The sequence below is a fragment of the Alexandromys fortis genome, unplaced genomic scaffold (genome assembly GCF_014885135.2).
Source record: "Alexandromys fortis isolate MF-2015 unplaced genomic scaffold, M_Fortis_MF-2015_v1.1 scaffold_82, whole genome shotgun sequence".
Taxonomy (NCBI): Eukaryota; Metazoa; Chordata; class Mammalia; order Rodentia; family Cricetidae; genus Alexandromys; species Alexandromys fortis.
This window is the reverse complement of record NW_026067963.1, coordinates 7,921,487-7,935,278: the sequence shown is the minus strand read 5'-3', so window position 1 is coordinate 7,935,278 and position 13,792 is coordinate 7,921,487. Positions and strand designations below refer to the sequence as shown.

The 13,792-nt window shown below is 51.2% G+C and overlaps 1 protein-coding gene across 1 annotated transcript in view; it reads left to right on the top strand.

Moving 5' to 3' along the window:
* Positions 1–13,792, top strand: part of Sptb (spectrin beta, erythrocytic) — a 124,897-nt gene that overhangs the window by 88,507 nt on the left and 22,598 nt on the right. Inside the window, exons 16-26 of the mRNA XM_050153536.1 lie at positions 2,273–3,029; positions 3,409–3,611; positions 3,717–3,807; positions 4,969–5,115; positions 6,615–6,878; positions 7,210–7,416; positions 7,822–7,911; positions 9,837–10,115; positions 10,700–10,830; positions 11,694–11,898; positions 12,166–12,540. Of these exons, the coding sequence (XP_050009493.1) occupies positions 2,273–3,029; positions 3,409–3,611; positions 3,717–3,807; positions 4,969–5,115; positions 6,615–6,878; positions 7,210–7,416; positions 7,822–7,911; positions 9,837–10,115; positions 10,700–10,830; positions 11,694–11,898; positions 12,166–12,540 (2,749 nt within the window). The remainder of the gene's footprint in view (positions 1–2,272; positions 3,030–3,408; positions 3,612–3,716; positions 3,808–4,968; positions 5,116–6,614; positions 6,879–7,209; positions 7,417–7,821; positions 7,912–9,836; positions 10,116–10,699; positions 10,831–11,693; positions 11,899–12,165; positions 12,541–13,792) is intronic.

Genomic DNA, 13,792 nt, shown 5'->3' with positions numbered 1-13,792 from the left:
GAGCAGGAAGTACAGCAACCCTACAAACAGTCAAACTCCATCCAAAGTGATGTACTTCCTCAAACAAGGCTGCGCCTCCTAATGATTCCATAGTTCCCCCAGACAGTGCCACCAGCTGGGGACCAAGTGTCCAAATACCTGAGCTTAAAGGGGACATTTCTCATCCAAACTACCACACAGACATTTAGTTTACTCTTGTGTACTACGGATTCTTCTGCTGTGAGGTGGGTAAGCGTGGACTCAGTGGTCTGCCTGGCGGGTGGACAGCTCTCTAAGGTGGGTGGACAGCTCTCTAAGGCAGGTGGACAGCTTTCTAAGACTCACTGAAGGACTCCAGGACATTGCCAGACCTTGGCATATCTCCCATTTCATGGCCGTGTCGCACCTGAAGACTGATATTGCTGCACATTGTCATCACAGTCCTAGCTGGAGTTCTCCTCTCTTTCCTTCTCTTCTCTTTTCACCAGGCCTCTTTCATTTTTGTTTTCGGGCCCCAGGGCACTTTTAATGTAGCCTCGGGCATTTTCAAACTTCTCTGAAGGGAAGCTGAGAACTGTCCTGACGCGTTCTTGAAGTTAATACTGTGAGCTTTCTAGATATTTCCAACGTTTCTAAATCTTTAGGGAAATTTTATGCAGATGCTCTCTGACGTGTGATGGAGTTATAGCCCGATAAACCCATTGTACGTTGTCCATATCATAAGCAGAAGATGCACTTGCAGGGGGCAAGTGGGTAGCAAAGCAAGAGGACCCGAGTTCAAATCCCCAACACTCACATAAAAGCCAGGGAATATAAGTGTAATTGTATTCCCAGCATGGGGGATGGGGTGGGACAGAGACAGGCAGCTGGCTGTGCCAGCCAGCTAGCCTAACCAAAACTGCATCAAGTCTCGTGTGGAACTGTCTCAAAAAATAAGATGGGGGAAGGGGAAAACACCTGACATCATCCTGTGGCCTTCACATATGCGCACGGGGGTGCATGCCCCCCACACACATGCACACACATACCCCCCCCTCTCTCTCACACACACACACACACACGTATGGTCATGCATTGTGGCACTAGTCTTAGCTGCTCTGGAAACTAAAATAGGAGGCCCACTGTACCAAGCGTTAGAGACCAGCCTTGGCAGCTCAAAGTTGCCAGTCACCTAGCTTAGCAACCTGGCAGTTTGTAGTGTTGGTTGTTAACCTGTGGTCACACGGCTGATTGGGAGCTGCAGCCTGCTGCCCCTGCCCACCACCACCACAGTACCATACCTGATTGTAGCACGAATAATAAAAACCCAGAGACAGATATGGGGGTTCAACCTGAAGATCAGAAAAAGCACATCAGCCAAGCCACTCACTAGAGAGCTCTTACCTCTAGGAAATCTTCAGACTGAAGGAGAGCGAGTTGCTGTCTCATCCCGCCTTATATTCCTCTCTAGTGCTAGGATTAAAGACATGCACCACCACTGCCCAGCCTCTATGCCTAACTAGTGTGGCTGCTGGGGTTAAAGGTGTGTGCCACCACTGCCTGGCCTGTGTGGCTGACTAGCGTTGACTAGTGTGGCTGTTTTGCATTCTGATCTTCAGGCAAGCTTTACTTATTAAAATACAAATGAAATATCACTACATGTGATACTTCCAGCTCAAGCAAAGGACAACATTCAAAGCACAGTTCCTACTAAATGCATATTACTTTCCCACTAGCCAAAAGCCTAACCATCGCAGATCCAAGGGCATTCATGTTTACCTAAAGTCTAGTTGAACATTACATATGGCTAGGATCATATCATTGTTTGACTCTTGAGAATCAAGGAATTCTGGTTCTCTGGTAGATATATTGTTGCCAGATGCAGGTCCAAGAATCCCAGGCTAACTACAAAATAAACCAATTATATTTTCTTTATTATAAGGGACAAACTCACGAAACAGGAACGAGAAGTCCAACCTCAGTTGTAATAGCGTGGGAACCACAGAGAGAGAGCAAACCCTGGGCGGGCCGGCGTTTTTTTTTTTTTTTTTTCTGGGTACCCAAAAGGTCACGCCCTAACCTGGTCCCACCTCTTAAAGATCATTGGCTGACAGAGATTCATCAATACATCTTGAGTAAAATTGGACAAGTTATTTTTGTTTACCCACAATTAGGTAGATATGTTTTGGGGGATGGCAAATAACAGGGGATCTTTGGGGGAAGACTCGTGATAAATGTGGGAAAGGGGCTTTCATGGGAAGAGTTAAAGACAGCATGGTATTTGGGTCCCCTTGGCCTTTGTCTCCTCTGGCAGATGGCAGGACTTCCAGGCCGTGGTGTCGGAGCAGAGAGAGGCTGTGGACTCAGCTCTTCGGGTGAACAACTACTGTGTGGATTGTGAGGAGACCAGCAAGTGGATTGTGGACAAGACGAAAGTTGTGGAGTCTATCAAGGACCTGGGGCAGGACCTGGCGGGGGTCATCTCCATCCAGCGGAAGTTGTCAGGGCTGGAGAGGGATAAGCTGGCCATCCAGGACCGTGTGAGTGCGCTGCAACGTGAGTCACAGCATTTGATGGAGTCACACCCTGAACAGAAAGAGGACATTGGCCAGCGACAAGCAGATGTTGAGAAGCTGTGGAAGGGCCTGCAAGATGCCTTGCAAGATCAGGAGCTCTCCTTAGGTGAGGCCAGCAAGCTGCAGGCTTTCCTGCAGGAGCTGGATGACTTCCAGGCCTGGCTGTCGATGGCCCAAAAGGCAGTGGCCTCTGAGGACATGCCTGAATCACTCCCGGAGGTCGAACAGCTCCTACAGCAGCATGCAGCCATTAAGGAAGAGATTGATGCGCATAAAGACAATTACCACCAGGTCAAGGCTTCTGGGGAGAAGGTGATCGAAGGCCAGAGGGACCCAGAGTACCAGCTTCTGGGTCAGCGGCTAGAGGGCCTAGATACCGGCTGGGACGCTCTGCGCCGGATGTGGGAGAGCCGAGGGCACTCCCTCACCCAGTGCCTGGGCTTCCAAGAGTTCCAGAAAGATGCCAAGCAGGCTGAAGCCATCCTCAGCAATCAGGTAGGGAGAAACATACAGGGCTTGGGCACAGGAGTCCCTCAGGAGACTTACTGCTGGTGAAGGCTTCATGGTCACAGTTAAAGGAAATCCTCTCTGCTCCTTCCTCTTCATGTCACTTTCTGGTCGTATGTCCCAAGCTGTCTTGTTTTGGGGTCATTCTGAAGCTAGAGAAGTGAACCTTGCCCTGCATTACTGCCCTTCCATGTAGTTTTCACCACTGGCCATGCACCCCGCTTCGGGTGGGAATGGGAGGCCACGCCTGGGGAGTAGACCACTCTCTTTGCCCTGCTCTAAGGGTGCACTGCAGCCTGCACAAGCTGCCCGTGGTGCTTTCGCTTAGCCCATCCTCAGGCCTCCTCTGGAAACCTTGCTTTAACAGGAATACACCCTGGCTCATTTAGAGCCTCCAGATTCTCTGGCAGCAGCGGAGGCTGGGATCCGAAAGTTTGAAGATTTCTTAGGGTCGATGGAGAACAACCGCCATAAGGTCTTGAGTCCTGTGGACTCTGGAAACAAGCTGGTGGCTGAGGGCAACCTGTATTCAGACAAGATCAAAGAGAAGGTGCAGCTGATTGAAGACAGGTACTCCCCACCTCGAGGACCGTGAGGCCCCCTGTGCTACTGGGGTTGGGGTGCCGGGTAAGGATGCCAGACTTGGTGCTAGTATGACTTCCCTTGGCTTCCCAGGCACAAGAAGAACAATGAGAAGGCCCAGGAGGTTACAATTCTCCTAAAAGACAACCTGGAGTTACAGAACTTCCTCCAGAACTGCAAGGAGGTGAGGCCAACAGTTGGGTGCTTCTTTGATTTCAGTCTGAAGGGCTCAGAAGAACGAGGCCATAGGATTCCTGTCTCACCCAAGACTAGTAACATCTCATGAGCTGGGGACTTGGGGTACTCAGCTTGACATTCCTTGAAGATTTCCATTCCACAGTTCTTCTCTGCCCTCAACCCCCAAGTCTGAAGTCACCCTTTTATTTACCTGATCTAGGACCATGTTCTCCAAGAGTGGTCTGAGAACATTCTGGGTTGGAACGACCTAGGGTCTAGACAGGGCTACGTGCGAGGATGTCTGATCCATGTTTCCATCCACACAGCATCCCACAAAGGACCCGACCATAATGCCCTGGTGATGCTGACTTGACATCCGTTAATACTATTGAGCATCTTCATTTTGTCCTGGGTCCTTAAATTATGGACCAATTCTGGGACCGGGGACAAACAGATTGTTAAGCCCCCTGAGGGCAGATGGATAAGAGCCTTAAGGGGAAAGTCTGCTGATGGAACTCCCCACATGCAATGCGTCTGTCTCTGGCACCCACTTGCTCTGTCTTAGGACTCCTCTCAATCCATATAACTTTGTTTCCATTTGCCTTTGCCTTTGGTACAGCCATCTTGGAAATACTGTACACACAACTTTCCCTTCCCCTTTTTAATTGTCGTTGCTGTTAACCTCTTCCTGATGTAACATCTTCTTGGTGTTTATTAATTATTTGTCACCCACTGTCAGGATGGATTTATCCACCTATCTATCTAGTAAGAATATACTGAGTTATTGCAGTATCTCAGGCCTTGTCCTAGGGCCTGGAACTATGGGAAGAGCAAACTATCTCACAACCACACACACTATAGTGAAGAAGGCATGCATGGTTATCCCCTTGACCTCCATCTGCAGCTAGCCGTGGGAGACCCTTCAGCTAGCGGTGGGAAACCCTGCAGCTAGTGGTGGGAGATCCGAGATCCTGCAGCTAGCCGTGGGAGACCCTGCAGCTAGCCGTGGGAGACCCTGCAGATAGCCGTGGGAGACCCTGCAGCTAGCCGTGGGAGACCCTGCAGCTAGCCGTGGGAGACCCTGCAGCAAGTGGTAGGAGACTCAGCGCTCCTGCCTTGCCAAAGTGGTACACTCAGGAAACACAGGGCTTATGGTTTCTGCCCACAGCTTACTCTCTGGATCAATGACAAGCTGCTGACATCGCCTGATGTCTCCTATGACGAAGCACGCAACCTTCACAACAAATGGATGAAGCACCAGGCATTTGTGGCAGAACTGGCCTCGCATCAAGGGTGGCTTGAGAACATTGATGCAGTAAGTAGAGGAATGAGCTCAGATGTGCTCCCACGGCTGGGGCGGCATTCATGACACAGTCCCGAAGCTTGCTGTACTGTATAGAACTTGGCAGTGAAAATAAAACAACCTCCTCTAAACAGTAATGAAGGCTTTAGTGTTCCTGCTGTAGCTAGACTCGTTAAACCCCGGTGAGAGCAATTAGGGTTCAGTAGCCAGTAGCCAGGGGGCAGTCATTTCTGCTAGCCTTCCAGTACTGTGTTCCCTGTTGTTTGGATCGGCAAAACCACCAGGAAGCAGCTATTCACTACCCTTGCAGATGAAAACATGGGGCCTCTCTGTATTGGGCTTTCCAGTGGCACAGGCCAGAGTGTGGCAGGACTTACACCTGGGAACCATGGCTCTCCCTGCTGTGGCTGTCTAGTAAGAAGTAGGCCCAGTGTCCGCCTGAAGCCAAGTGGTTAGGGCATAGCCTCGGGAGCCAGACTGGCTTCTCTTCTCTGCCCTCAGCTCTTCCTCTCTGAAATGGGGACAATAGCTCTTAACAATTGAGTTGTGGGCATGGCATGCTTGCAGACAGATAAAGCACTGAAGATAGTGTTTGGCAATTTGTGAGGTCATTGATAATATTGACCACTATTAATAGAATATTTGCCTAGAGCCAAGTTCTATTCTTCTCTCCACACCCAAACCACAGGCATTTATACAGGGAAACAAGGTCAGGCAGCCCCAATGACCTGAGGCAAAAACACTACTTCTGGAACTTGTAAGGGGTTCCCATGCTATGGCTACCTGGATCTGATTTATTTGTTAGTTTATTCATTATTATTATTGTTTTATGAGACAGGGTTTTGCTCTGTAGCCCAGGATAGCCTTGAACTCATGATCTTTCCTGCTTTAGCCTGAGTTGATAGATTACTGTTGTGTACCGCTATACCTGACTCCTGGATGGATTATGATGTTCTTTTTTTTTCTTTCTTACTCTCTCTCTCTTTCTTTTCTTTTCTCTTGTTTCTTTTCTTTTTATTACCTAGGGGAGGGATAACCATAAATTAAACCTCTACCATATAGCTAGATTCTCCCCCTCATTTTTGTTTTTTGGGTTTTGTTTGTTTTGTTTTGTTTTGTTTTGAGACAGGGTCTCACTAAGTTGCCAGAGTTAGACTTTAGTTCATTTCGTACATCAGGCTGGCCTTCAGCTCACTATCCTCCTGCCTCAGCCTTCTGAGTGCTAGAGTAATAAACCTGTGTTAGCAGCCCTGCCTCCTAAATGAATCTTGAATTTTTCTTTGGGTATCAGCCCCCTTTACTGGGATCCTTCTGAGTCCTTTGCCGAAACACTGCTCTCCCTGCCCCACACCCCCTTGCAGAGTTCAAAGGGTGTTTGGGTGGCGCCTCACCCAAGGTCTGTGTCAATTCCTAGCCTTACCAACCTCCCTTCAGGATTTCTCTTGCAAACACCTGGAGTGGGGCCCCTCAAAGGCCACTGAAACCAAGAGTGAGCTCTCCTTCCCCCACAGGAAGGGAGGCAGCTGATGGAAGAGAAGCCTCAGTTCAAGGAGGTGGTGTCAGAAAGGCTGGATGCCCTGCACAAGCTCTGGGATGAGCTGCAGACGACCACGAAGGCGAAGACTGAACAGCTCTCGGCTGCCCGGAGCTCCGACCTGCGCTTGCAGACCCACGCAGACCTTAACAAATGGATCGGCGCCATGGAGGACCAGCTGCGATCAGACGACTTGGGCAAGGATCTGACCACTGTCAACCGGATGCTGGCTAAGTTGAAGGCATGTGAAGAGGCGGTAGACTCAGAATGTTGGAGTAGAAGGGATCTTAGGGAGCCAACTTGAAGCCTTAAAGTAAGCGCTCCTTCTGTTGGTATTCTGCAAAAAAAAAAAAAAAAAAAAATGCCTCCTGATTTGGAAGCCGGCTCCTACCCTTTTGCAATGGGCAGGGCAGGAATCTAGTAAAAAGGTGCATGTGAAATAGAAGGGGAGGCAGCCATGGAAACTGCTTGGAGGAGGCTGCACTTTACAAGTGGATGGAAGATGGGTGGGTGGAGGGACAGCCCCTGTCCAGGTGTCACAGACTGTACTGACACTGGTCCCTGTGTCCCAGCGAGTGGAGGACCAAGTGAACTTGCGGAAGGAGGAGCTGGAGGAACTTTTTGCCGAGGCACCCTCGCTGGGAGCGGAGGCAGGAGACACAGACATGAGCATCGAGAAGCGGTTCCTAGATCTTCTAGAACCTCTGGGGAGGAGGAGGAAGCAGCTGGAATTATCCAAAGCCAAGCTACAGATCAGCCGGGACTTGGAGGATGAGACGGTACGTGGGCTGCAGCCTCTCTACCCCCAGAGCTGAGGTGCCAGTTGCCACAGGGCTAGCTGGTGCTGTCCAGAGAAATCTTGGCAATGGATGACTGTTCATCTTGCCCTTACCTTGTAGGGTTGCTCTGGAGATTGCACTAAATAGAAAAATCAGGACAGGTCCTTTGTGAATGGTAACTTACAAGTCACTGTTAGTACTGGTCAGTCAGACCGTGGGATCAAGATCCCACTTTGGGAAAGGGAGCAGGTTATTTGGAAACCTAGTTTGAAACATCTGTCTGTAGAATGAGGATGTTGGGAAGAGCCAGGCAGCGCCTTGTCTGGCTCTTTGTGGGTGTTCGGGAAAGGGGTAGCTGTCTGGGAATATTACCTCAGCTGTCTTCCTGCCTTCTGGTCTCTGCAGCTCTGGGTGGAGGAGAGGCTGCCACTGGCTCAGTCCGCTGACTATGGCACTAATCTGCAAACTGTGCAGCTGTTCATGAAGAAGAACCAGGTGAGTCCCACCTCACCAGTGCATCTGCCCCTGCTTGTTCCAGCCTGGCCCCCAGGGGTTCAGCCTAGCTGCTGTGCAGAAGGCTGGTGACAGCAGATTATTGCTCTTGATGGTTGCTTTCAGTCCCCTAACTTCATGGGAAGTTGCAATGCAGAAAGGGCAATGCTTAAAGTGACTGCAGAGCGGATTCTGGGAGGATCACAGATGAAGGAAGCATCGTGTTACTTGGGAATTTGGGACCACCAGACTCTACTAGGCTCAAATGAGTGCCTGGCTTGAGGGGGTGGGGTCAATGTGCTGCCATTGTCCTATTTTGGGTAGCCTCCCAAGAGGATGCCACCAGCACTGAAGCACTGCCTAGCCCTCTCCTGGGGCTAAACTTGGCATATGCAGTGTCCTCAGGGTATATAGACCCTGTTCTTCTGGACACGTGACCATCTCTGTGAGGCTCAACCCCTTGAGCCAATGAATTTCGACCCTTGAGTCCCAGAAGCGAGCATCTGCTGATCCACTCTCTTAGAACAGATTAGGTACTTCCTGCTGAAATTCTGAATTATAGGCAGGCACCAAGCACTCTCCCTGTCGGGGCTGCAGAGGGAGCCTAAATCCTAAGAAAGCCAGCTGTGTGGGATCGCAGTAGCTTCATGCCTGGGCTGGGGTTGGCCGCAGACCTTTCTCCAGAAAGCAAGATTCTGAGTGTAAAGTACGATACATACTCCAGCCATACTTCTTATGCACATTGTTTGTTATTCGTGAATGTTTAAGTGCTGGAAGTTGGTGGTCTACTCACACTCTGCCCTCAGGGCTCCTGCCTTTAAATGATTTTAAAGGGTTTAAGAAAATTGTCAAGAGGGAGGAAACAGGTCTAAGGAACCTAGGAGTATACACAGAAGCTACAGCAAGCCTGGGCCTCTAGGATCCAGAAAGGGAATCAAGTATCAGGGCGTCCTGAAGAAAAATGTAATCCAGTTACCGCAGAGCAAGAAAAGGGCCATCTGGGCTCAAACAAGAAATAATAATACACAGTTCAGATTTGAGCCATGGAAATGGAGAGAAATAAAAGCCAAAGCTTTCCCCGAGGGGTAGCCATCAGCTTGTTCTTTTACCCGGAACAAACAAAAAGAAAAATGCTAGTGATGGCAGTTGGCCAGTTTGAAGTCCTTCTTCTTTCCCCTAGCATAGACACCTGGAATCTAGCTCCAGGATGCAGATAGGGAGTGGTTTAGTCTGCTGATGCAGCCATAGGGAGTGGTTCAGAGCATGATTTAGCCTGGGGATGCAGCACAGATGGTAGAACTTCGCCTAGCATGTGCAAAGCCATGAGTCTGCTCCACATACACTGGGCATGTGGTGAATACCTGTAACCCCAGTTTCTGAGCATGGTAGAGGCAGAAGGGTCATGCTTTCAAGGCCAGTCCAGAGCTACATAAGACCCTGTCTCAAAAAGTGTGGGGCTAGGGTTAGGGGAGGGTGGACTGAAGGGAGAGGTGACTGGCAGTTAAGAGCACTTACTGCCCTCCTAAAGAATCTGTGTTCAGTTCCCAGCACCTCCATCAGACAGCTCACTATTTGTATTTCCCACTCAAGGGAATCCAGTGCCCTCTTCTGGCCTTCATGGGTACCTGCACACATGTGGCATACACTCAGACACATACAAACACACAAGTAAAAATAAATAAAAATCTCTTTTAAATTTTTTTTTCAAAACACAAAGACTGTGGAATCAGCGAGATCTGTGCTTTAGTCTCAGCCCTGTCTTCACTGCACTGTGCCAGCTTCTCAGGAACAGTGTTAAGGCTAACATTTGCTCTGCTCTGGCAGGAGGGGGAGGGAGGGGTCGGGAGGGGTCTCCCTCTGCCGTCTGTAGACTTGGAGTCCTCCTCCGGTGAGAAGGCTCTGCCTCTGAGTCCTTCCTCTGGCCGCAGACCCTGCAGAATGAGATCCTGGGCCATGCCCCACGGGTGGAGGACGTGCTACAACGAGGGCAGGAGCTTGTGAAGGCGGCAGAGATCGACTGCCAAGACGTCGAGGAGCGCCTGGGGCATCTGCAGGGCTCATGGGACACTCTGCGGGAGGCGGCAGCTGGCCGGCTGCAGCGCCTGCGGGATGCCCATGAGGCACAGCAGTACTACCTGGATGCTGGCGAGGCGGAAGCCTGGATCGGCGAGCAGGAGCTCTATGTGTTCTCTGACGAGCCCCCTAAGGTATGCTGGGATGGTAGAATCTGCCAGCCAGAGTGCTGAGTGGATGGACAGAGTTGGGGAGCCTGCAAGTCCAGGTGTATGAGAAGAGAAGACAAGTTATGGGTGTGTAGGAACCTACAGTCTCCTGCTCTCCTGTGGTACCCCGTAGGGCATCCCACCTCATTAAGAACATCCTCCAGGTCTGCCACTCGCCACCAGTAGGTGTTCCACCCAAGGGCTCTTCATAGTATATTGTAGCCATGCTACCAGATGGGGTGACAAAGGATATAAAGGCGTCTCTCAAGACTGCAATAACCCAGTTATTTCCCTAGAGAAAGCCATTGTCATTTTGGGAGACTCCTCTGAGCCAGCTTTCCAGGACCTAGGATGTTTTCCCAGGGACAGATTATTGGGGTTGGGCTTGAAAGGCAGGGCAGATACCAAGTAAGACTCTAAGGAGCTGAGAGAGGAGCCGAGAACCGCCCTCCTAGGAGTCCCAGGAACAGGAAGGGAAGGCATGAAGGCTTTCCTCTTCAGCTGGGCTCCCCAGAGCTCGGCCTTAGAGGCGGGGCAGCGCTCTGGTGCTGACCGCCGCCGCCTGGCAGGATGAAGAGGGCGCCATCGTGATGCTCAAGCGGCACCTGCGGCAGCAGCGCGCGGTGGAGGAGTATGGGCGGAATATCAAGCAGCTGGCCGGCCGCGCCCAGAACCTGCTGTCTGCAGGCCACCCTGAGGGGTATGTGTGCCTCCTGGGCTGATACGACCGGGTGTGGGAATCAAACAAGGGTCCCTTCAGGCTCAAGGGGGAAGAAATGGGACCGGTTTCCGCAGAACTAGAGGTCTCTGAACTACTGGTTGTCCCTATTTCGTTTTATTCTTTGGGTTGTGCACAGAAGTCATACAAGGTAGGGCCCCCGAGACTGCATTTATAGAAAGGTCAGGGACAGAGTGCCCCTGGTGAACTGGGAGCGCCACTTTTGAAGAGGTACCCTGTCCTAAGAGACCTGAAGGTCTTGCAGCAAATCCTTAGGTGGGAGTCAGGTAACTAAATACTGGTCAGACTTCACAGGCTGCCTCAGCCATGGCCCTCTCCTCAGCTACCATTAGGACATTAGGACACACCTCCCAACACGCACTGTGTTTCCTGGGCAGCCACCCCCATATCTCCCAGGGAACCCCAAGAACTGAGTCTCTGGTTCTGTCCCTTTCTGGAGAGCTAATTGGAATCACTCCTTCTGAAGCTTCATCCATGGTCCATGCTTTGTACTTGAATCTGTGTGTGTGTGTGTGTGTGTGAGTGTGTGTGTGTGTGTGTGAGAGAGAGAGAGAGAGAGAGAGAGAGAGAGAGAGAGAGAGAGAGAGAGAGAAAGGCACTGTGAGGGGGGGTGCTTCCTTTTCTGGGGTCTGGAGAAGAGTAGGTTGTCACCTCTAAGCCCGCTACTCTGGGTTCTTCTATTGTATTTTGTTTCGTTGTACTGAAGATGGAGCCTGTGATCTCACAACCTGCTAGGCAAGAAGTCTACCAACCCTGAGGTTCCCCCAAGCCATGCTTCGGGTCTTGGTCACCTTCTTTAAAGCATTTCTTGGTTTGGCTCCCAGGGAACAGATCATCAGGCTCCAGGGACAAGTAGATAAACAGTACGCAGGGCTGAAGGACATGGCTGAGGAGCGCAGGCGGAAGCTGGAGAACATGTACCACCTGTTCCAGCTGAAAAGAGAGGCTGACGACTTGGAGCAGTGGATTACAGAGAAAGAGATGGTGGCCTCATCCCAGGAAATGGGGCAAGACTTTGACCACGTGACCGTGAGTACCCACAGCTCTTACTTTCTTTGCCTTCCTCTAACTTCGTAGACAGAGGCCACCGTCACCCCAGACCCACATGTCCCCTCCCCTGCCAAATGGAAGAAACTGCAGAGATGCGGTCACGCCAGTGGGGGGGGAGGGTAACTGAAAGACAGTGGACCCTGGAGAGCATGACAGTCAGCTCCAGGTGGCCACAGTGTTAACCTGACAAAGTGACCCCACGCACCCTTGCACTCAGCTAAACATATTCTGTCTACCTGTGTTCAGATGCTCCGTGACAAGTTCCGAGACTTCGCTCGGGAGACCGGGGCGATCGGGCAGGAGCGGGTAGACAACGTGAATGCTATCATCGAGAGGCTCATCGACGCGGGCCACAGCGAGGCAGCCACCATTGCCGAGTGGAAGGATGGGCTGAATGACATGTGGGCCGACCTGCTGGAGCTCATCGACACCCGCATGCAGCTGCTGGCTGCCTCCTACGACCGGCACCGCTACTTCTACACAGGCACTGAGATCCTGGGCCTCATAGATGAGAAGCACAGAGAGCTGCCCGAGGATGTGGGGCTGGACGCCAGCACGGCTGAGTCCTTCCACCGGGTCCACACCGCCTTCGAGCGGGAGCTCCACCTCCTGGGTGTGCAGGTACCTTCCACCCACTCCCTACCTGTGGGCATCTCAACCACCTTCTCCTGGTTTCTCTTCCTTGGACAGCCAGCAGCACAGGACAGAGCCCAGCAGCTCTCGGGAATTTATTAACTTCAGGAGTAGTGTTGCAAGCTGTAGTCTTCTGGTTTGTGTACTGTTTACTAGCGAGCACAGCCGTGCCGTGTCAGTACTAGGTGTGATTTCAACCTAGTTGCTGGATCTTCACAGCCACCTCTGAGGAGGCACTCACGTTGTGTTTGCAGACGAGGACAATGAGGTAGAGAGGATCACTGTTGCCTGGAAAATAAGAGATTCAAAGTGGAGCCAGAACCCTAGTACCCTGGATCAAGATCCCTCATGTTTAGTTAGCTATCAGACAGGGCTACCATTCATGGGGTTCTAGAGCCCCTAAGAGCTGCCTGAATTGCCAGGCGGTGGTGGCACATGCCTTTAATCCTAGCAGCCGGGAGGTAGAGACAGGTGGATGTCTGTGAGTTCAAGAACAGCCTCGTCTATTGAGTGAGTTCCAGGACAGGCTCCAAAGTTACAGAGAAAATCTATCTCTAATAATGGAAAAAAAATGTTCTGCCTAAATCCACTCCCTGATCACTGGGGCAAACCCCGAGGAACCTCTGTAGACTCTCTAGGTTTCTCTGAGCTTGACTAGGTAGAAAGGATTAAGCGAGGGACTCCAGCTGCCAGCTCCCCAGGCTTCCAGTGGAGTAGGGAGAGTTGGGCTGCTGTATAGTCTTAAGCTGGCTCTGCAGGGTTCAGAGAACATTGAGAAAGCTGGATCCCTGGTTTATCTTAGGGATTTGTCCTCCTGCTGAAGGTGGGGTCTGGTATGTAACTGTTGTATCTGGGGTGTCAGAACTACTGAGACACGTATAGCTGCATTGAGGACTGAGGAGAGAGGCTTCATTGTCCCTGCGTGGGCCCCAGTCAAAGGATCTTTGAAGAGGGAGCATGGGGGTGAATAAGAACCAGGGACCCGAGTGTACAGGTCCAGTCCCAGCTGTCCCTGTGATTAGTGGGAGGAACCTGCAGTCACCCACTTAGCATCCCTGTGCCTTGGTTACCGCATCACAGAAGCAGGGATATGGTAGTACCTCTGGATGGATTGCCGTAAAGAGGAGGAGAGCTAATTACATTTCTAGGACCGTGCTTGCTCAGTAGTTACTCTCATTGTTGCACTCCGGAGGAGGCCAAGGGGAATTGAGACAGACCCTCCTATTCTCAAATCCTGGGC